This window comes from Halichoeres trimaculatus, unplaced genomic scaffold (assembly GCF_033239565.1).
Source record: "Halichoeres trimaculatus isolate MK-OKI-2021-1 unplaced genomic scaffold, fHalTri1.1 fHalTri1_scaffold_5, whole genome shotgun sequence".
Taxonomy (NCBI): Eukaryota; Metazoa; Chordata; class Actinopteri; order Labriformes; family Labridae; genus Halichoeres; species Halichoeres trimaculatus.
This window is the reverse complement of record NW_027437183.1, coordinates 9817768-9841606: the sequence shown is the minus strand read 5'-3', so window position 1 is coordinate 9841606 and position 23839 is coordinate 9817768. Positions and strand designations below refer to the sequence as shown.

General features: G+C 40.0%; 1 protein-coding gene across 1 annotated transcript in view; it reads right to left on the bottom strand.

The window, feature by feature from the left end:
- The window catches only part of LOC141790241 (transmembrane protein 132C), a 343929-nt gene that overhangs the window by 95842 nt on the left and 224248 nt on the right, over positions 1 to 23839 (bottom strand). Inside the window, exon 5 of the mRNA XM_074669971.1 lies at positions 302 to 503. Within this exon, the coding sequence (XP_074526072.1) occupies positions 302 to 503 (202 nt within the window). The remainder of the gene's footprint in view (positions 1 to 301; positions 504 to 23839) is intronic.

The following is a 23839-nucleotide window of genomic DNA, read 5'->3' as shown; positions in this document are numbered from 1 at the left end:
TTCATTGTGTGTGCATATTTGTCTGGCTGCTTGTCATTTTGAAACCTGTGTGAGTGAAACCTGCTGTGCGTGTGTGACCGGGAGGCCTGTAGCGACAGGAGGGGGGTAAACAAGCTGACCTTTACAACTTTGATCAACCTGGGAAGAGGAAGAGGCTGGGGGTTGTCACTGAGGATGTGGTGTGGAAGACGAAATGGAGGAGAAAATGGAGTCTATTTCAGCAGCAGAAATGTGTGCTGCTGGGTCTGTGGGTATGTACACTCACTGATATCTGTATCTGTGCTCATCTATCATCTCTTACCTCAGCCAGGGGTACGATGCCCTGGATGTCAGCGTTGCTGATGTAGAGGTGTGAAACTTTCTCTGTTTGCCTGGAGGTTGTCTGTGAGCCTGTTGGGTACTCGACGTTCCAGTGTAGAGTCTGTGTTGGGACCAGGTTGATGACGTTATCCACCTCGAACTCCAGCTGCATCACCTCGTATGATGGAATTTCCAATCTATAGCTACAGACAGAAAGAGGGAGAAAATTACGTTTCTTTTCACGATCATTTATGTTTTATATTACTCTAAGTCTCGCATGAAATCCAGATCGTAGTTTGCAATAGACAGAAGATTTGTGTAAAAAGTGCAAGCATTGACACTGAAATCCATCTAAAAGGGGGAAATAAGCTTAACATAGGACTTAAGGAGAGGAAACAGCTCCGGTGAAAGAAAAGGAAACTACTACACAACACTTCAAAAGCTATTGTGGGAAAGGATTACAGAAAATGTCAACCAAGATTCAGATCTCATTCAAACTTTGAACTCCTGCATGTTATAGGGTAATAAACAGCATTGATTCATGTCATCACCTTTATCTCTCAGTCCCAATTTCTATGTACAAAAGAATGTCAGTCATTGTAACAGCTCAGATGTCAGGTGAACATCGTGGCCTCTCAGCTTGGTAGACAGTAATCACCTGCTTTGACTTCTCAGCCTGTCAGGTATCCTGAATCTATCTGCTGCTGGTGTGAATCAGATCCAGTGGTGTTATTAATCCCTTTGTTTTTGTTTTTCTCACCTGAACCTTTCTGATCAAAGTTTGGGGTTGGAGATGTTGGAGGTCAAGCCAAGGTTTGTGGCATGATTCAGAATGAAAAAAAAATGGAGACAGTTCAAAACAATGCCCTGATATGTCTTGATAGAAGACCACTGCTATGGAGAGCAGATTGTTTCTGGTGATGCACCTCTAAAGAGGAGTACTGTGCTTTTTATGGCTTCATAATTTCTCTCTGCTAACCCCCTAGTACCCTTATATTTACATATTATTTTACAAAATATACAAATGTATTTACTTATTATATTTGTTGGTTACAGCTTAATGAAAAAAAAAAGTCTTAGTTCCCATGTGGTATTTTAGAATAACCCTGGTTTCAGCCACTTTAAAGGTCCCATATTACGCAAAAATCACTTTGTTAAGTCTTTTAGTGAAATTTGTGGGTCTATGACTTTCCTCCCAGCCCACAAAATGTGATATTTAATGACAAAACCTGTACTTAGTAGTGCTTGTGAATGTAAAATCCTGACCTAAAACGAGCTGTTTGGATTTTGTGGATTTGCTGACGTCAGCGATTCCCTTTTGTGACCAATCAGGAGCAGGTCTGACCTGATTGGTCCACCGGAGCAGATACCCCTGAACCCCCTCCCAGCTGCTGGAGAAGAATGCTTAAGTTGGAGAGCCACCACTGCTCTGTTTTGGGCTGTAAACAGCCACATAGTTCCATGCACAAGCTTCCCATCTCAGAAGAAGACAAGACTAAGTGGCTAGAGTTCATTTATCAAGGAAATGTGCCAGCTACACTTAGTAAAACTGTGCATGTGTGTGCTAGTCACGGCCGACTGCTTTTCCACCTTTGGAAGAGCGGGGCGGTATCAGCGGTGGCTCATTTACATATGAAGGTCACGCCCACTAAATCAGACCGCTCTGAACAGAGGGGCTATGAAAGCCTGGAAACAATGCTGCTGTGCTTGATTTATTGGCTTTTTGGACCAAAACATGTTTCTACCATTTCATGAAGACATCAATGATCCATATTAAACTGCAGAAAAGGAGCTTAATATGGGACCTTTAAGGCTCCTCACTCCACTCCAGGTCTGTCAAGGACAGAGTTGTGGGCAGACCTTGGTGTCCCTTTGGTCCTAAAGCTGCAGCTCAGAGTCAGGATTGAGTCCCATTATGTGGGAATGACAAGCTAACTCTACATTATTCCTTACAGTAAAAGCACACACACTGTAGAAAAGGTTGTGTTGCTTGAGGTCGTTTCACACAAAATAAAATAAAGCCAGCAGGTCTTTAAAACTAACACTATCTGAAATATGATAGTACATTTTCTGTGGTCAAGATAACAGTGAAATATACCCGCCTACAGTTCACGGGAAGTGCAGCAGAAAGAGGTCTCCTGGGTGGGATTTTACAGATAAACATTTAACACTGTCGACTGTTTCACAGCGACAAGAGAGGTGTTGTGGAAATTATTTAGATACAGTTTAGGAACTGAAAAACTGCACTGGCTGGATGTGTGTCCCTCCCTCCCAGTGCGCACACACATACATATACACACATACATATATATACACACATGCCTTGCAGCTAGTAGAACATGAATTAGAGGGAGAGAAGGTAAGCGGCTGTAAATTGATTTTCAAGTCAACATTTTAGAGCTCTGACTCCCACACACACTCACTGACACACATCCACACAGATATATAGGGGTGAAAGGTCATGACAAAGCCAATTGCTAAGGGCCAGTGATAGCAGGTGTGTATGTGAGAGCATATGTGTGTGAGTGAGTGTGTCGAGGGAGATGGGGTGAGAGATGTGTTACACAGATAGATTAAGGAGAGAAAACTGATGGGTGTCAGCTCCCCTTGACCTCTTCCAGATCCCTCCATCATTCCTGCTTTTCTTTCATCTGTCTCCACCCGTCTGTCTGTTCCTGTCTTCTATCAAACCATGTCTGACATCTTTTCATTGTTTCTTATCTTTCAAAAGAAACAATGCTCTTCTTTTATTTCTATATTTATTGTTTCTGCTTTGGTGTTAATAAAAAAACTATACAAAGAATAAAACATCAGTTAACTATTTCACTTCTTGGCACATATTTAGCTCAGTAAAGACCTGTTTAATGTTAAGTCTATATCTTCCTCTGGCATACAAGGTGTATCAAATGTAATGTTTCAAATACCAGATACAAACTGAGAAAATTACACAGGAAAATGATGTGACTAAGTTTCAGATGACACCTAGTCTTAGATGGCTAGCAAACACCAAATTCACACGACAGTCATTTGATTTTTCATCTGGCACATTTTTTATAGCCACAGTGTCAGAAGACTTAGCTCTAACGGCGACCTCAGGTTGGCAAGGTGTGACAGTTGTTTGTCTTCCTTCTGCCATGGACATTAGTCTCACCCTGGCCCTAACCCAGGACCTTTATGAAACAGAGAAAGCTGAAATGATTTCAGGGTAACAGCACACTTTATTGACATTGATTTACCTTTACCTCTAATAAATGCAAGGTTGCATTTGTTGTGATGTAAAGCAGTGGGATGTTTTGATGTAAATATTTGGGTCCTTTATATGAAAATTGATATAAATTTAAAAGAAAAGGCATTTTAAAGCTGCATGCTACCTTTGAGACAAGGTATCAGACCACAGCAGTTAAACAGTGAATTAAAATCAGGATTTGAAATACTTTATTCATTCAAGGGGGAATTTTGGTTATTACAAATGCCCTGTTACACAACAAATAAGAATATCATAGTCATACTCGCTAAAATTAAACAACAGTATGATAAGCACAATGCACAGTCTTTTTGGAATAAGCTATGTACAAAGCACAGAGAGGTAAGGAATAAAGCATGGCAGAGTTTGCTTTAAGAACCAAGTCAAGATTGTAAAGTACATATGAATGTATTCATCTGCACTGGTGAAAACCTACTAATAGCATTTTACATGCTAATGTAGACATAAAGACTTAATAAATTCAAATTAATGAAACCTAAAATACGCAGTAACAAACTGAATCAATTGGTTTTGAATACAGAAATTTGGCGATAAGGAATTGGTCTCCCTGACGTCACCTGTCTGCTTCTAAAATGGATTTTTGAAGCAAATACTGGCTCGGCCATATTGGAAGTTGGGTGGGCTTCGAGTCTCCACACTAACAGCCATAGGGGCCCGTCAGTCACATGAGCTGAGCTGTCCCTCATGGGGGAACTCGCTGTCCTAAAATCTTCAAAACTTCCAAGTTAGAAAAAATTTACTCCCCATTTATAGAGTGTGCCAATAATAAAATTAGCATTAAAAAACCTTTTTTTGTACCAGGCTGATAATGTGTTTATTTCTGCTGTGAAAACAGTTTTTTTGGCTTGGTGTTTATGTGACTTTCGGCACTTTTGGAGCCAGCCTCAAGCTAGCATTGGAAAAACAGCAGATTTTAGCACTTCCATATTGTTTCATGTTTTTAAGCCTTAGGTTGCCGCTTAGTTATGTGACAAATCTTGAGTCAGTTATGTATGTAACATAATTGACATAACTTTGACACCACAAATCACATTATTAATACGCGTCTGTTAGTCCATTTATTTAATAGCTCATTAAAAAAATCTGCATTGTCTTTTTGTTCTAAAGACAAATTAAGCACAATCCCCTTAATTTAAGTCCCATGTTGTTTTGACCCATGCATTATCCCCAGAAGATATTGACGTTATTGCTAAAGGGACTTTGGCCCACTTCAGAAACAGTGGGCTGGAACGGAGCGTCCAGAAAATGTCCAACAAGTGTCCTAATGTCATAACACAAAACAGCTTTAAGAGGCAATGCTCCTTTAATTTGTTATTTCACCTATTGCCTTATCTGTCAAGTCTCTTTCTTTTAAAAAGGCCAAATAATAGAGTCTAATATTTTCCGTACTTTCTGGGAACCTTGCCAAATATATTTCAAAATATAAAACGTCTCTTTTTGGAGGATAAATATGCTTATTGACTTCTAAGGTGGATCTTTGACAAGAGATCTAAATCTCAACAAGTCACACCGATTAAATAAAAATTAAGGAGTACAAAGTGTCACTTGCAGTCAGATCTTGGAGCTACATTTTTCACTGACATTGGTCTGTACAACAGTGTTTTAAGAGCCTTACTGAAGGACACTCTGGAGAATGCAGCAGCTTCTCATCAGAGGTGACAGAGGGAAAAGAGAGGAAAAAAAAACCTTGTCCACATTTTTAGTTTCAGATTCTTTTGGTGAAGTTCCCCATTCTGCACTCATGTGTGTATGTGTGTGTGTGTATCCATCAATACGACTCCTTGCTTAACCTCAAAGGACACAGCAGCCCCATTTCATATTTTCCAGGAAAACCTAAAAAACAGCAGAGGTTTAGACACATACACACCAAGACACAATGCTCTGTCACTCTCACTTTCGGTTCCTGCTTCTCTCACCCTAACAGACACATGCACAAGACACACACTCCTCCCTGTGTCTCACAAACACACACACGCGCACACATCTACAAGCATGTACAAAGAAACACCCAGACACTGTTGAGTGTGTTTGGGTGCGGTGTAATCGCTGGAGCTGAAAAAGCAATGTGTCTGCAGTGACAGGTTCATTCAGGTGTTAGCTCTGTCCCAACCACAAGGCTCCAAAACAATATAACACTGTCCTCTAGTGCATACAAGCACACACTCACACACACACTCAGGAACATTGTTCGCCCACACTCAAAACCATCAGAACAAAACCGCCGCAGAGGTTCTCACTTGCTCACTATCTTGGAGTGTATTTTCCTGCAGGCGATGCTGACCTTCAGCCATTATCCCCGATACTGACACACTGATGCTGGGTTGCGGAGTCCGTCTGAAGGGGTCAGCGTGAGTCATGTGATCTACTGTGTGGACACTCGGCCTTTATACATTGTCAGTTTCATTCAGAGGATGATCCACTTTGAATAAAAATATTTTTTTATGACATTAAAAATTATTTTCTACCTACCAACATAGAATAACAAGACTCAGAACTGAACTATCCATTCAGCTAACTAGATCCTCTTCATTTAAAATGCTTTTGGGTTTGGACTGTGATCCTAAGCTTCCCTTAGCTGTAGATTCTCCTTTAGTTTTTGTAAGCACAACATGGGAATTATGGCACCCTGATTATATAGTTCAAAACCTTTGCTTTTCTTTGTACGTTTATTTACCAAGTACACACCCAACTGTAGATGGGTAAAAAGAAAACTAGGTTGTAAACCTCAAATATAAAAATACACAAAACTCACAATTAACTTACATAAATTCAAATTTCTCCATAAATGCTAAAAAAAACCCTCACTCACTGACACATCATCCCAGTTCTAAAGATCAATCTAACAAAAAATGAAAGTTAGTGATTAAGAGCAGATGGCGAAAACCACACCCACCCCATGCATACAGCGCATGACCAAGAGATGTTAATTAAAAGAACATCAAAGAACTATGTAAGTTACATAGTGAATTAATTTACCTTTGGAAATCTTAGTACACCTTGTCTACATGCCTCACTCACATTGTTTAGTTGTTGTCTTCAGTAAACGTATGGGGGAATAGGAGACACTATACTGGCGCGTTGTGTTAAAAAGAGAGTTGAGTCAGAAGGCAAAGCTCTCAATTTACTGGTCAATCTACTTTCCCACTCTCACCAACAGTCAAGAGCTGTGGCCCAAAGAACAAGATTGCGGCTGAATTGAGTCCCTCCTCAGGGTATCTGGGCTACGCCTTAGAGATAGAGTTTGGAGCTCAGATATCAGGGAGAAGCTCACAGTAGAGATGATGATCCTTCGCGTTGAGAGAAGCCTGCTTAGGTGTTCTCTTAGGTGTTATGGACATCTTGTGAGGATGCCTCCCAAACGTCTCCTTGGTGAGGTGTTTCAGACATGCCCATCTAGGAGGAGACCCCAGGGGTAGTCCAAGGACATGACAAAGAGATTATATCTCTTGGCTGGGCTGGGAGCACCTGAGTATCACCCCAAAAGAGCTAGTGGAAGTGGCCGGGGACAGGGGCCACTGGTCCTCGCTGAAGCCAATACTGCCCCCATGACCCTGACTTGGGTAAGCGGTGGAATTTGGATGGGTGGACACACTTTGCTATCATTTTCTGATGTTTCAAATGTGAGTTGCATCCTGTAAACTGGTGCAAACAATAAACCAGTATAAGAAGCCGGTATTTTTTGTGTTACAGTACTCTACCCAGGTGATGGCACTCCAAGAAGCAAGAGTGGTGTACTATCAAGTAAATAAACTTCACGGTGTGCTGGTTTGATTGAAAAGACCCCTTGGTTTAAGTCATGTGACCGCACAAGTCTCCCCAATTTTTTCTTACATTTCTCAACTTTAGCTGCAAATTGCTCTTAGCACAAAAAGCACAAATTTCCTTACTTTTTGTGGTGTATTTAGTATGGCTAGATAGGCAATTTTTGATAGACAGTATTTTGTTGCAAGCTAGCTGGTAGTGCACAATTGCACCTCAAATATTGGGTATTCAATGCTAATAGCTTTTTATTACATTTACAAAATGTAAGTTTTACCCTATATTGATGTGAATATTGTCAAAGTACAGATAAGTGAAGTGCCCATGCTGTGCTGGGTTTTCTTTATACTCTGAACAAAAACACTGTTTTCACAAGGCTGCAGTTATATGCTGAGGCAAAGGGGAAAAGTTGAGCTTACTCTAAAATCCCAGTAATTCACTATAAAACAACTCAAAGAGTAAGAACTTTAGAACTGGACTCACCTTTTGTTGATATATGATTATGTATTGAAAGGCTGATCTAAGTGAAACGGACAAACAGATTCATCCTTATGATAGTGAAGTTTCTCTGCCTTTGGAGGCCGCCCTGGCTTAGCCCATAAACCCAGATAAAAAGAGATCCTCCTGGCAGCGGTGCCAGTCTTTTGAGACTTTCAGGCTGGACTCACTTCATACATCTGTGTGTAACCGGCTTGGCACTTCTGGAGTCTCAGAGCTGATTAGGTATGATGATTGACTTTTTTTTGGTGTTATCTATTTAGCCATCATTTAAATGGTTAAGTTTCCAAGCCCCAGCCAAAGAGATAAGACTTTTAGTAACCTCATTCAATCGTGTCCTTCCCACATACTTCATAATCTCTCTCTTTACCTTCAAGTCAGTCTTTGCTTTTACCCAGAAGGATGCCATGTAAATGAATGAAATTCAGTTTGATCCAGATGGGAAAACATTGGAAGGAACATTTTAAAGAAATTCATTGTTGCCAGAGGATAAACCCCACCAGTATTTGATAGGTTAACTTTTCCCATTCGATGTCTCATTGATGCACATAGTTGTCAGATGTTAGCATTTGGGTAAGTACCATTATGCTACTTTATCCTACCAACATTTAAAAGTTGGACATTACTAAGACACCGTTGAAGAGGGGGTATTGTAGGGGTTTGGGGTTTTATACTGTACCTTCAGTTCCCTGTTGCAGCTTATCATGATCTACAGCTCAAAAAAGCCCATACTTTTCTCACACTGATCTTTTAGAAAACCTAATTTCAGCCTCACATGTCGTTTTAGCTGCCGTCTCTTCAAGGCTCCCGGCTCCACAAACCCCCTTCCTTCTAACTGGCAAGCCCTGTTCGAGTTTGAGGCCCCACAAATGTGTTGTGAGCCAGTGAGGAAATCCTTGTGTGATGACCACATCATTTCAGCAAGTCTTGGGAAGGTAGTTTCAAAACAAACTATTTTGTCCAGTTTACAGACAGGTTCTGGGGTTTCTCAAACTTAGGAATATGTAGGGATTTGAAAATCTCCACACGTTTATCAACCATCCATGTTGAGACTTTACTGCCATGTTTAAAACTACAGAAAGCATAATATCCCCTCTTTAAACATTTAGAAATATAATGATAATGAAAGAGGGTTCTTTTTACACAATATGATAAAAAGAACGATGTATATCTCAGTTTTTAACTTACTACCACCGCCTAGGAGGTTATATTTTTTTGAGGAGTTTGTCTGTTTGTTGGTCTGTGAACAAAATAACTCAAAAAGTAACAAACGGATCTTAATGAAATTTTCTGAAAATGTTCAAAATGAGATAAGGAAAGAGTAATTAAATTTTGGTGGCAATCCGGATCATGCTCTGGATCCAGGACTTTTTAAAGGATTCTTTATCATTGTGAGATAGGGCCGTTTTCACCCTATGTGTATATAACTCCACCATAAATGGTCGGATTGCTTTGCAAAACAATACAAGACAAGGTCATGATAATTTTTGACAGATGTAAAAGTATGATCCAGATCCTGCCAATATTCTGGACACTAAGGAATATGAAATATGTACTGGGTCATCATAATTAACACTGTCAGATAACAAATTATCGAACAAACCTGTGCGTTGCGTGACAATCGCAATATACTTGGTGGAGGTCTGTGCTCTCGAAGCACTTTTCTAGTTGAATACAATTCCTTTAACTGCGCCCTTGGGTCAATACAAGCCCCTGTTTATGCACAAGTACAAATGACTTCCTCACACACATGCACACACACACTCACACACATGAAAGGCCTTGTAGGAGACGTGGATACAAAGTCAAGGTCCTGTTTATCTCTCTGTCACAGCTTCAACAACAGAGCCACATTGGATTTGTTTCTTACTCTCACATGCTCGCATCATTGCTCCAGTGATGAAGCCAAGTCTTACAGTAACTAGGTGCTGAACCTGATTTTCAAGTATGCCACGTACACAGATTATGAGCAGAGCATCTGATCTGAAACTGATTGGATTTATTATCTCCAGAGAGACGCTCAGCTCATGTTTTCCCCTCTGGAGTTGGATTTTTAGAGTCAGGACGCATCAGTGGGTGTAAAGTGTATCTGAAATAAATATTAGGAGTATTTATTGAAAGTGACACTTTTCAGTGAAACTTTTACAGAGCTACAGATCTCTCTCCTGACCCCTCGCTGGTTTGTCCACCTGAACAGGAGCAGGTGATAGCTTAAGGAAAAATCCCTCTGCTTATAGTTCCCTCAGAGTTACAACAAGAAAACAAAAACAAACGTCCACACACACGCTCAGATTGTGTTGCAAGTGCACGGAGGACAGGTTGTCTTATCAAAGTGTACGGTAGGAAAGTGGTGGTCTCAGGGGAAATTCAAAGGACAATAGAGAACAAACACAAACACACACACACACTCTCCAACAGCCATGCACCGCAGGCAAGTAGAGAGGAAACATCCCCTGGGAGAAAAGGAGGCACGAAAGAAAAGATGGAGAAGGAAGGAAGACAAGAAAAAGAGGATAAGGAAAAATTTCTCTTTTTGCTTGGAGGTAGTTGTCACTTGCAGCATTTACCCTAAGCACCCGCACAGCCAGTGGCTGACAGCAGGTGTGTGTGTGTGACACAAAGGGAGACAGAAGGAGGGAAAACCTGATACAAGACAAGTGCAAAACAGAGATGAAGAAATAAATACAGAGAATAGAACAATAATATTAAACACTGATTACAGAAAAAGTATGAAAAGAGGGTTAGAGAGAGAGGAGGATAGAAAAATGATACCTGAGACAGAGGTAAGGACACACATTGTCTCACACACACACACAGCTGTCAGAGATGTGTTAGCTGGAACAGGGAGACAGAGAAAGACAGAAGTAAAGGCAAGACGATGCCAGGCGGAACCACAGGCCGACAACACTGTCACAGCCATCACCCACCATCACCTTTCCTGTGTGTGTGTGTGAGAGTGTGTGTAAGAGACAGGGAGAGGGGGAACGAACACATGCGTGTGTGTGACAGTTGGATGCTGGGATGCAACGCACCATCGCGGACAACCTCTGTCAGTTTGGTTTGAGACAACCTCAAACTGTGTGCTGAGGAAAGAGCGTGCCCACATGTGAGTGTGTGTGTGTGTGTGTTTCAACTCCAACCTTGCAGTCCATCAGCCGTTCACATTGAATCCCAGTGCTTCAGTGCACACACGGCATCATCCATTCATTCAGCACACACCTGCCGAGTCGCTTTAACCTGGTTTAGCCTCCACTGACCAGCTGTCAGATATCGGCCATCGTAACGGGAGCAAACGTCAGGGGAAATGGAAAAAAACATGATGGACGGAGAGGAAGGATGCTCTTTTACAGGCTGTGGTGAGAAAAACTGACACGAAAGCAGCCTAAGACATGAAAACACTCCAAACTGAGTGATTGTTTATATGATGAGCTGGTCTGTTGTGTTTTAAGCAGCTTTGGATAAATATGGGAGAAACACAAATGCATCTTTCAACAGCTCAAACTGAAACGCATAATTTTTTTATTCCACATAAATTCATTATATAATGCAAAAATTATATTCTCTCATAAAAGAAGCTCACACAGCGCACAGATTCACACTGACAAGTATGTAAATCAGCATTTTTAACACATGGAAATTGATTTTCTCACACACACACACTGTCTAGGTCTGCGTCAAACCCCCACTGATGTTTGTGATCCTGCTGTGACCTCCACAGAGCAACTAAAAACACACACGCACACACAGAGCACAATATGTGAAATGTATTCGGCAAAGAAGCACTCTGTCCGACCTCACACATGCTTTGAGTTTTTACACAACGCATGATGCAAACACTGTAATTCGCTGTCACGCAGGATCACACACACTCATGAAACACTGAGGCAGAAGCACACAGTCCTATGAAGCACAGCTGGAGATTACACAACTAAAACATTCAGAAACACACACTCTTTACACACAAACAGACTAAATTAAGAGGAAAAATGATGAAACTTAAAAAGAGGACAGTTTTGTAACATTCTCTCTCTTTTATTGAGCAAAACTTACCATCAAGGCAATGAACGAACAATTTTTCACAAAAGACTAAAACTTTTTATTCACTTTATCTTTTAAGCACACAAAACCCAGGTAAATCTATGTAACCCAGTGTGTGTGTGTGTGTGTGTGTGTGTGTGTGTGTGTGTGTGTGTGTGTGTGTGTGTGTGTGTGTGTGTGTGTGTGTGTGTGTGTGTGTGTGTGTTGTTCAAGGGTGTGTCTGTATATCTGAGCTGTCAAGAATACGCTCAGGTTGTCACTGAGAGGACACCGGGACTCTGGGGGGATGAGTTTGCAGAAACAAAGGAGACATGCACACACTTACTGTAAGCTAACACGCACTTCTCCACACGCACACACACACACTTTCTCTCTCTGGCTAAGTCACACAGACTTTTTACATCAAGCTGAAGTTCTAAGCATGTGATGTGTTGACTTATTTTCATTCATTAAAGCGTGTGCATGTGACACACGAAACCACATCCTCTCAAGGTGAGACTTGAGAGGATGTGAGAGGACGGATCAATAGTGCTGAGCAGCTGAAGAAAGACAAACTGACACTGACACACAGGTCTTGTTAGTTACAACCCCTGAAGCAGTCTTTTTAGGTGGTGTGGCTCTGTAACTTTATTCCACAACATTTCCACTTTTTGTCCTTCATTACATCTGTTACAAACTTTCTTTAACTTTACTTTTATTTCTACTGAAATGAAGCGTGTTCAAAATAAGAGACCTCACTAAGACACATAAACATAAATGGACAGTTTGTAGAAAATGCTGTGTTTGTAAACAATGAATCTTCGTGGACTTTTATATGTGTTACCACATACCATATCATACAGTGCTCAATCAATTAATTCCAGCAAGTTTTCAGTGTATTCTCGAGTCCAGACCTGGACTAGGTCTCAAGTTCTGCTCACAGGACACATGACTTGACCTGGGCTTAAGCACAAAGGACTCTGAGACGAACTCACGTGTGATTTTAAGATGCAGATGAGCTCAGATAATCCCATTTTCTTCTCACACTGGTGTTTTAGGTACCGCCTCTTTCAGGTTCCAGCTCAGCTATCCCCCCTTTCCTCTGATTGGCCAGCCCTGTGGAGGCCTGTTAGGGGGGGTAGACCTTGGTGTTTGTGGCCCGAGATTCATATTTGATAACCTAATTCCAGGAAGTCTGTTGAGGATCAGGTGCTCTTTTATTTTTTAATTATTATTATTTTTTAACGCGGACCATGTGTGCAGTTCACAGATTCAGGGATTTTTTTACAACATATGCATATGTCTTAGTCACTTTATATCAATATTAGAATTTGGAAAAGAAGGATTCCTCCTCTTTAATTATTAAACCCAAGTGAATGCAACATTTGTGCTTTTTTACCTTTAAGGAAGAATGCAACATGTTGGTCATTTTATAGGGTGTCATCATTTTCAAGACACATGACTCGTGAAGTGCACCATGATTTGCTGCAATACAGAAGGGAATGGAAAGTTTGTGTTGATTTTTATTTCTTTTTATGACCAGCTCTTTGACTGCTAAGAGGAAATGATGTATGACGTACGTAATAATGCATGTGTGGCCTTAAACATTTATATGTGTAAATGTTCCATCTAGTCTACATGGGTTTAAAGCCTTTGCACACCAAAGGCCAAACAAACGGCACGAAATTGTGAAAAAATTGGAGGCACAGCTATTGTCCTCCAAACAATGTCTTTATAATTGTTGTCTTTGTAGTTTTTATGTCTTTTGTCGCAAAGAACCGGGTGCTGGGGTAGGAACATAATCAATGTTGAATGTTTTGGTATGTGACTTGTCAATACAACCGTTTTGATTGGTTGGATGTGTACTTGTGGAAAGCCAAACTTCAGAAAATTCAACCTCACTCTGAAGAATTGTCTCCGCAAAAGAACGTTGCTGGTGTGAAAGCGTGCATTGAAAAACAGTAGGTTTGAAAAAAATAAAGTGCAAAATATTCTCGTGAAAAAAAAGCCCGTCTTGTGTGCAAAGGGCTTTAGTCAGTAGACACAGTAATGGGATCAATTAGAATCCACCGTTAATGAATGTGTTTTCTATGCATCCAACAAGGTCCCAAACAGTCAGTCCAGGTCCCTACAGTGAAAATTCTAGGATGAAACAAAGCATGCCTCTTTATAGTAGGTAATAATTGTAATAATGGAGGTTAAAATAACTAACAGTAAAACAATTTAAAAAAAGATCAGTTCCAAAGTTTTAGACTGATTCACATAAGCGAATGAATCAAGATAATCTTCTTCTGAAGCACATTTTTAAAATAACAGTTGTAAAAAACATTTAGTGATTCTGCACATGCATCTGAAGTGATGAAAAGCGTCCACACAAAAGGAGCTGAGTTTTTATATCACTTTCATTTCACATAGAGGATTGTGTGACTGGCCTTGACTAAAGTCTGTGTCCTCTGAGTGCTCTCCACTCCAGCTGTTCTCAACGCAGAAATATGGTTTATGAGCAGGCTACAAAAGTTACACATGAAGTGCACCTTCCTCTCTGCCTATCTCGCTCACACACACACACAAACACACACAGAAACACACACACAGAAACAGCTGTAGTGGGATGGAAAGTAATGGGTTATTCCCCGGCATAGCGGTAGCCTGATTGCACATAGGCCCTTCTCTGACATGCACAGACCCCCCCCCATTGAGTCTAAACACACACACACACACACACATACACATAAAACACCTATGCCATCTCTTAGTTTTGCCTCTCATTCTTGTTCATACCTACCCCCTGCCTCCAGCACCAATAGTCTCCTTTCTCAGCGAGAGACACACACACATACCTGAAAACCCATTGTCTGCTTTTATGATTCCACCCCGTTTTTAAAAACCACTCACACACTCCTGCTTCATGCCTCAGTTTAACAACAGTGACACACACTTTTGTCTTTCCATCACACACACACACTAGAGGACAAACACAGACCCCCCACACGGATCTACACCGATTTAAAACATGCAAATGCTTTTAAGAGAAGCTCAGCACAGAGACACGAGTGTGTGTCTGCACCTGTGTGTACGCCTTTGCATACTCAAATGGTCTCCCAAGTGTCATGTTTTGTATTTTTTACTTTTCAAAAGTATTTTATATATTTAATTCTCTGTTTTTTCAGCAGCACACAGCAGAAAGACTCAGGGAAGATGGCAGGGGGGGAACATTCAGCCAGGCCTCAAGAGCTCCAAGATGGCACTGCCATTAATTAATCAGACGCATCTTGATCTGGAATATGACTCACTCAACGTCTTGGGGAAGATGTTGACATCGACGCAAAAGAGGCTTCGGGTTTATTTAAAGAAAACAAAGTCCAAATTGTATAGTTTAAGTTATTGAGTTTTACAGTGATCTTAATCTACATGTGAGGAGCTGAAAAAAGTCTGAATATACAAAATCAGGAGAGGAAGAAAGACACAGAGTAAGTGAGATTCAGAAAGACGGCTAAAACAGGACAGAGCCAGAGCATGAGAGACATACAGTTTGAGTGAATGAAAGAAAGCTGCAGAAACGCTTTTATATCTCAGCAAGGTTCCCAGCATTAGACTCCATTAGGACTGCTCTGCTTTGTCTAATTGCTGTAAAATAACAAGATGTGAGTTATCACCATGATGAGATACAGATGATGCGCTGTTAACAAGTGAATTCTCCTCCTCATATCTCTAAAGATCTCATTAAGTCCGACTCATCTCTTCCCACTCAGTTACCTCAAATAACCCTCGTTTGTAAAAGCGAGTGACTTCAGCAGAGACTCTGATCATTTGACAGATTGTCACTCAGTTTCTTTAAAGGATTTCCAAATGTCAGGAAAAATTGGCTGTTTTTTTTTGTTTTTTTTTTACACCAAGTCTTGCCTACCAGTTGGGTTTCACTGAACTAACTACAAACGGTAGAAGGCTTTGCTGAGCTCTACTTTTAGTTAACTTGCAAGTTTTAGATGTAAAGACAGAAAGAAATGGGACAAACTGCAGGATAAGAACAGTTACTTTCTGACTACAGGGGAGTTAGTGCCCCAGATAGGCTTGCTCTTAACTTTATTAAATGTAGAGAAAAAGGAAAAAAAACTAGAAATTTTATCTATGTTTTACCAGGAAGCATCAGCATACAGAAAGTGGTGACTGATGAAGATCTGCCTCTTCAGTTTTTGTCTCTCTTGGCATTTTGTAATCACAGCGGCGGTTGCACAGGCCCATTTTCAGCATGTTAAAATAAGAGTGGGCTGATAAAAGATTAGGTGGGTAGCATAGAAATTAAAGGATTGGAGTAGTTTTCTTTTTTAGATATTTGAAAAAGTGTCATGACATTTTGAGTATCCAGGATTTTATTGTCTTTATTTTGTCATATGTTTATTTGATCTTGAGCTATCTTTTTTGTTTATATATGTGATGGAAATTTAGGTATGTAATACAAAACAATTATTAAAATTGCTAAGAAAAAAGTATCTTTTATCTTATTTATTTAGAGAAGATAGTATAGTGGATAGAACAGGAAATGGATGAGGTGCAGCTGGTTGGATGTAAATTTGGGACGACTGCTCCAGGGCCAACTTCAAGGGGGAAGTGACCTTATCACTGAGCCATGGAAGCGCCCATGAGGGCATATTTTTGTGTCCAAACTTAAACTTAATTTTACTCTAAGGGAAATTCGTTTCCCACTCATCATCATCACCATTGTTGGGAACATGGGATCTATCTCTGGTGGGATAGAATGAGCTAGCCGTTGACATCGGAGCTGACATCGGACGCCAGGGCCACATTGGAGGAGCTTCGCCTGCTGTGGGCAGACAGGATCCAGGAGACAGAGACTGAACGGACTGCTGGGGAGGCTCAGGCCCCCGGACCCTGTGGAGGTGGAGACTGGCTGGGCTGGAGAATGATGGACGGGATGTCGTCATCCATTTCCTTATGGACCTTTTTGCACTTTCTATACACTTTCTTACTTTTGTTTTCTTAAATGCTGCTGTGACTCCTGAATTTCCCCTCGGGGATAAATAAAGTATTTTCTATTCTATTCTATTCTATCTATCACTTCTACAACTTTGGATCATGAACTCTGTCCATCATGCTCCATCATCTTCATCTCCCTATCCCTCTTTCTAACCTCAACATACCCTCAGAAGATGTCGAACACGAGACAGGTTCTGCTTGAGGTTTCTGCCATTTACAGGAATAAGTTAGGAATATAAAACTCGCAGGTCTACACCAAGGGGCAACATCGGGTTAGTATAAATGAAGCCTATGCAGAAGCGCTAAAAGTCGTTGTTCATTGAAAATCTGCTTGAGGCTGGCTGCAGAAAGACCGGAAGTCACATATACACCCAGCTTTAAAAGCAGACTTTTACAGCATTAAAAAGCATATTTACAGCCTGGTTTAAAAAATGGCTTGGTTCAAAAAACGCTGATTTCACTATCGGCACACACTGTACGTTGAGTGAAATTTTCTCTATCTCTGCGGTTTAGGAGTTGTTAGGATCTGGGACTTTTCCTGAATGGCTCTGAGGTCAGAGAGGTGTGAGTGTGTGTTTTTAAGTTATTGCTAAAGATGCTCAGTGTTAAAATATTAGATTTTGTTTTTAATTTAAAGGTGGAATAGAGAAAGTGGTGAAGGTTCAGAGACACACTCATGGAGTACGGTACCCATACACAAGACTACAGATCAGGCGGCATTAGAAAGACAGAGCTCATGATCCTGTAAACACTCACGCCTTATGTTTTCCTCCACGTCCTGGTCAGAAAGGGTTACAGCTGTACTGATGATTGATGATGAGCTGCAGTCATCAACACTTGTTCATTTTATAAATCTTTCTTTTCTGAGGCACAGCTCAGGTCACATCGTAGTAAATGTGGGTGCGTCCACAGATTGGCTTTATTTCAGGTTTCAGGAACAGACGGGTGACATCGAGGAGGCTACGTCCATGTTTTATACAGTCTGTTCTAGACCTGCTTGTGTTTTTGGAAAGCGATGATGTTTGTTGTGATTTAATGCTATATAAATTAAGAATGATTGATAAAAATGATATTCTAGTCCTCTCATGATTCATTCATCGTGTCTCTTTATTAAGTTGAAGGGATGGCAGTCAGGGTAAAACATGCACAAAACTTTCTTCACATGGGTTAGATTCCTTTGTGAAGCAAACATGAAAAGCTGACTTTTCGTAAAGTTATTCAACAAAAAGTATTCAGTGCATTCACCACGTAACAAGCACACAGATCTAAGCTGTTGTTCAAATCTAAAAATCATGAACTAAAAAACTTTTTGTCTTGATGCTTCATTAAAAAAACAACTGGACGATATTTATTCCTCCAATTTGAGTCTCCTGCTGGAAACTGCATGTTTACATGGATCCCTTCTTGTGCCAAAGTGATACTTGACAGGTTAGTAATTAAAACCTGTTGTTGCGTCATGTGTTAAATAGAACAGAAGATTGCGACTTGAAATGGTTCAAAACATGAGAAAATTTCTTGATAACAAAAAAACCACTGTGCCTTTCCCTGGAGGCACCATCACGCACAACAACCTTTCCCTTTCTCGATAATCACTTTTTCTTTGAGAGCTGATAATTACAGTACTCTTCTGTTATTACATGTAATCATCATTGTACAATGTGAGAGCTAAGGCTGATATACCGCTAAAGAGCAAGAAAACCTTTTAAGAAGACAAAGAAAAGGCCAGAAGGTTTCCAAGTTTATGTTGTGGAACATAATAAGCTTGGATTGCTACAGGAAAAGTGAAATAAATCAGCCCTGTTCTCTCTAAAAAAATAGACTTTGAGGTTGAAAAATGGCTTTCAGTGCTCAGCAAATAAGTTTTTCGTGATGATTAAAAGACAAACTTTACACTGAAAGTCTTTGGTGTTCCTGTCAGAGTCAGGCTTTTCTTCCTCTGGTTGTAATACAAAGCTTGGTGTACACCATATCTGCTCTGATTTGCACTTTATTGGTTCCTATTGCTCTCAAATCCCACTTTGACAATCACACACACACACACACACAGACACATGAACACAAACGGACTCACAGTATCGATCTGTGGGGGCTTTGTGAAAAATCTGGTGCAAAAGCAGAGTGACAGCTACCAACAACAACGGCCCAAACACACTGACGTACGCATTTTTAAAATAAAACAACCCAGCACAAGTGCAGCCGCAGATCTGCTGCCAGCACCCTAACCACAATCCAGAGTTGATAACCTGTCTTTTCGCTCCCACACACTGATGGACACGCACTTTGACCTCTCCTCAGCGTCTGTAATCAGATATTGATTTAATGCAGCTCAACATATCACATCCATCTCTACTTTTGCTGCTTCTTCTCTGATCTTTCTCCCCTTTTACATTATATGTCTGAAGAAGAGAGGACACTGATTCTGAGATATGGTTTACTTGGCCCTGCTGGGATGAAAATGAGATTTCTTTCTTTAATATGTTTGAGCAATGGCCATTTCGTTTGGAAAAAAAGAGAAAAACAATGTGTGGCTATTTGAGGTAAGGTGAGAAAGGATTCGGACCATTTCATCCCCAGACAATCATCCGGCTAGTTCTGTCTGTGTGTATTGTGCTTTGATTGGACGCTTTTCTTCTTCGATTTTGGAGAGGTCAAAGGTCACCCTCGTTTGAAGCAGTTTCTCGGTTCCAAAATGTGTGTTTTTAATGCGTGTGCAATGAGAGGGTTGTAAAAGGAGACCAAAACAAAGACTGTAATCATCATAATGTTAACATTTAATTACCGCCACTTAAAGTTGAACTGTTTCTGGGGAACTCCTGCTGGCTCGGTTCACAAAGTTGCACACCATGCACCTGATTTTTACTATGGAAGGAAAAATGAAAATTGAGACATTTCATCTCAGTGGTGTTTTCTATAAAAAGCAATAATCCACTCCACAGCGTGATTTACGAAGAGCCAAAAGGGTTTTAAGTAATCTGCGTCTTGTGGCTTTTTGCTTGAATACGACTCAACTCCCACAGTGAACATTAACCGTGGCATATGCAAAATAGCCTGCGTACAGTCTGTTTCTTTATTTATTTTGTTGGTAATGGAGCCAAATGAAACATTGGAATGGCTGCAAACTTCCCTCCAGTGGCCTTCCCACTGTTTAATGACCAGTTATGTTTACTTATTATATTCCTTGCACTCTGGAGAAGAAATCCATACTAATCTGACTGTGAATATAAAGAATCTAATTTTCTTTTATGTAGGGGGGAAATGTAAAGAGAACAATTAGTTTAGCTGTTGTAAATGCTTTGAAGAAAAGTAAAGTAAAAGTGAGTAAATAAGCTGTGAGGGCGGGGGGAGGACGGTTCAAAGAAGTGAGAGAAAAGAATGGGAGGAGAAAAGACAACAAACAGAATATGAAAGAGAAAACCAAAGTGGAGGATAAAGAAATGTTTTGGACGGCGACGATTAACAAATAGACGCGTAATATGTATAATTTTGAGAAACACAGAGCGCAGTAAAGACCTTTGATGTTCTTTAGTGAAACACATTACAAAGAGGAGAGAGCAGCTTGGGTTGGATGTTCTTTGCTTTCTGTGGTGCACTGATCAGGCTGCAGGCCTGTGTGAGAACCTCACAACATGATGACGGAGGAGGATGTAGGAGAAAAGATGCAAAAGAAGACAACTGTAAAATCAGATGAAAGTTTTAAAAGTTTAAAGCAATAAAGGAAAAAGTCGGAAAACAAATTTATATCAGTGAAGCTTATTTTAAACACACATGGAATGCCATTTCAATCAGTTTTCATGATCTCAGACTAATCTCCAAAGTCAGCATAAAACCATTACAGCTCTACTAACATGAGGGGGCAAGCTAGTGATCTCAGTCGTTTGATCTGAGGTGCTCTGAAACTCTATCTTCAGTATCATCGAAGGTCTTTTGTCTCTTTCTGTACAGATCATGCTTTTCAGTAACAAAAGCATGGGCACAAACTTTAGAATCCCTCACCAGTATCAAATACAAAGCTGAAACCTAGCAAGGCGAACATGATTGGGAGGAAAATAACACAGCTCCGTTCAGCAGCAGAAAAATAAGCTAAAAATTGTGGCAGTTGTAAAGCCTTTTTTATTTATTTATTTATTTTTATTTATTTATTTTTTTTATCGGTCCTCTTATTTATGAATCAATGAACTGGATAGTGCAGTGGTTAGCCAGCTAGCCAGCTAACCATGGTCCCAAACATAGTTATGAGTGTAGATGAAGTCTTGCAGTAAATGGCCCTGCAAGATCCTCAGCCCTTGCAAAATATTTACTCTGTGACTAGAAACCCTTAAACTTGCTGACACATTAACTCTAGATGAGAGAGGGTGCCAGATGTTGGACTATTTTACAGAGAGGGTATTATTTAGGCTTGATATTGTCCTTCTGGTACCCCTGTATAAGTTTTAGAAAATACTTATTTTTGCTTCTGTCTGACACACTTTGTTTCAGCTACTGTCTCTTTAAGGCTTCCTGCTCCATAAACCCCCTTCTTTCTGATTGCCAGCCTTCTGGAGGCCTGTCAGGGGCAAAGCTATGAGCAGACCTTGGTGTTAATGGCACATTCAATGTGTCACTATCCTATCAGAACATACTTATCTGATGAACTCAAAATTATGACAATAACCTGTGAAGATCTTGTAGAGATGTGAAAAACTTTTGATACGGCAATTTATCCCCATACTTTGACCTGTGATAAAACATCAATATTTTTACTATAAATTTAGATAATTTTGTTGTATGTTTCCCATAAACTGTATAATAGATTTAATCTCAAAGTGTATTCAAAATACGTTTTTCCTAAACTCGATGATGTGGGTTTTGATGCTGTGAACATGAATGTTTTTTCTCTATTCCTGGTTCAGTTGGTTTAAAATCATTTTAGGTTTAATTTTTAGTGTAGTAGACTGATAAAATAACAATCATAGTCATATTTTGTGCAATATTCTATTTTTTTATGAGTAACATTGGTTAAACCCACTGACATTTATCACTTTCACTTTTTGCTGTGAGCTTCTTGCCAATATTCACCCCTGAGATCTTGCGTTAATTTTTAGAACAGACCATTTTAAGCAGCTTAAAGACAGATTTGGGGATTTCAACAATATATAAATGTGTGCGTAGCATTTTGAAAATCTGCACGTTTGGTATAAACATCTAGCATTGTTACTTAATGTCCATATTTAGAAAATAGGAAAGTGTTGTACCCCCTCTTTAATATATTTCAAAGTTTTACATAGTCCTCTCTGAGATATTACAGATTTTATCATGATTAAGTATAACTACAAACTGGGCTGAACTGTGTAGTTTCAAATCAAATAACAACCCCTCTATCCTATCACACAGGGGGAGATTGAGCACAAGTGAGGTTATTTTCATTAACAAACCAGTTATCTAATGTGGGATGTCTTCATTTTGTATTATTCAACAAAACAGATCGCATTTTACATCAAGTAAAATTTCTAAAAAGTATTGTCCATGACCCTATATTAGGCCAAGTATCTGTGAAACTTAACTCACACATGAGGAAACTGATGAATAAGGTGTATTTTTGTCTTTTCAAATCCCACTTTCTTTCACAAAGCAACACCAGATTCTTTGTTAAGACACTGTCTCCTCAGCAGGTATTATTTCTGATGGATCTTTGATGTCCGTTAATGAAACACCTAGATGGAAAACAGAGCAGAAGCTGAGCTAAAAGCATCACAATATAACCTTTAACACTTGCCGATCACACAAAAGAAAAACATCCACCAACTTCATCATTTCCAACATCAGCGCAGACAGGGAGGTAGACTTTTATCAGAACAGAATAAAAAGTAGAATCTTTCCATCACACTTGTCACGCAGTCAGATCAACGAAGATAATCGACTACACTTTGTGCTGGAGATAAAACTGGAAGAGCTTCTTCTTGTCTTCGAGAGAAAAGTTAATTCTGTGTCCTTTTCACACACACGTACACACATTTTGTGTCACAGGAATACAAACAGCTTGAGAAGACTATGTGCAAATGAGTGTGTGTGAAAGTGTGTGTGCCATGTCATGGTTCTAATTCATCTTCAGTGTTGAAAATTAAATCAATTATCTGTGGGTGGGATGATGGGACACACTCACACAGCTGCGTGTGTGTCTTTGGGGGAACTCCTTTGTGTTTCTTTCTTCAGTTGTTTCTTCTTCGCGTCGCACTCGTGAGTAATTTCTTTGTGTCTACGGTAAACTCATTCTTATTGTTTTTATCATAACTTACTTTTTATTGTTTTGGCATCAAAATAGAAAATGCCTCAATTGCTAGCTTTATACAATATGATGGATTCCTAAACGCCCACACAGATTCACATATACACACTCTGACAGAGAGTCGGAAAGAGGAAAAAGAGAAGGGATGAATTATTAATCACGCCGTCTAATTATGGTGTGTGGCCCTGGGAGAGATATGATCCTGGGGAAATCACATCTAACAGTCATTTATCACAACAAATAGAGTGAAAAAACACTGGTTTGAGGAGAGGAAAGAGGAAAGGAGAGGAAAGGAGGCTCAGGAGAAGTAAAGAGAGTGAGAGAAGAGCAGAGATAAAAGGCCAACCCTCCACTATTAGACTCTGCCATTAAAATATGCTAAGGAGATGCTTGGAAAGGGAGTGGGGAGGAAGGGTAAAAGGAGAGTCTAAAGTAGCAATTAAGAGGCACTCAAGGGAAGCTCTAAAAGCTACTAAATACCCTAAGAAACTGGGTTTACAGGGCAACTAAAAGTACCTCAAAAACAAGGATTAAGTGTTTACGATGAGAGAAAAGAACTAAACATTTTTTTTGTTTGAGCACTATGTATCGACTATGTTTTTTGGATAGTTCAATCTGTAAGTCTTTTCATATCTTGGGTGTTGGGTTTACACATTTTCCTCAAAAGCCAAAATCAGAATCTCAGTAGGGTTAGCAAGACCACACTGTGCGGTAAAAGGTCCTAGTGTTGGGGTCTTGTCTCA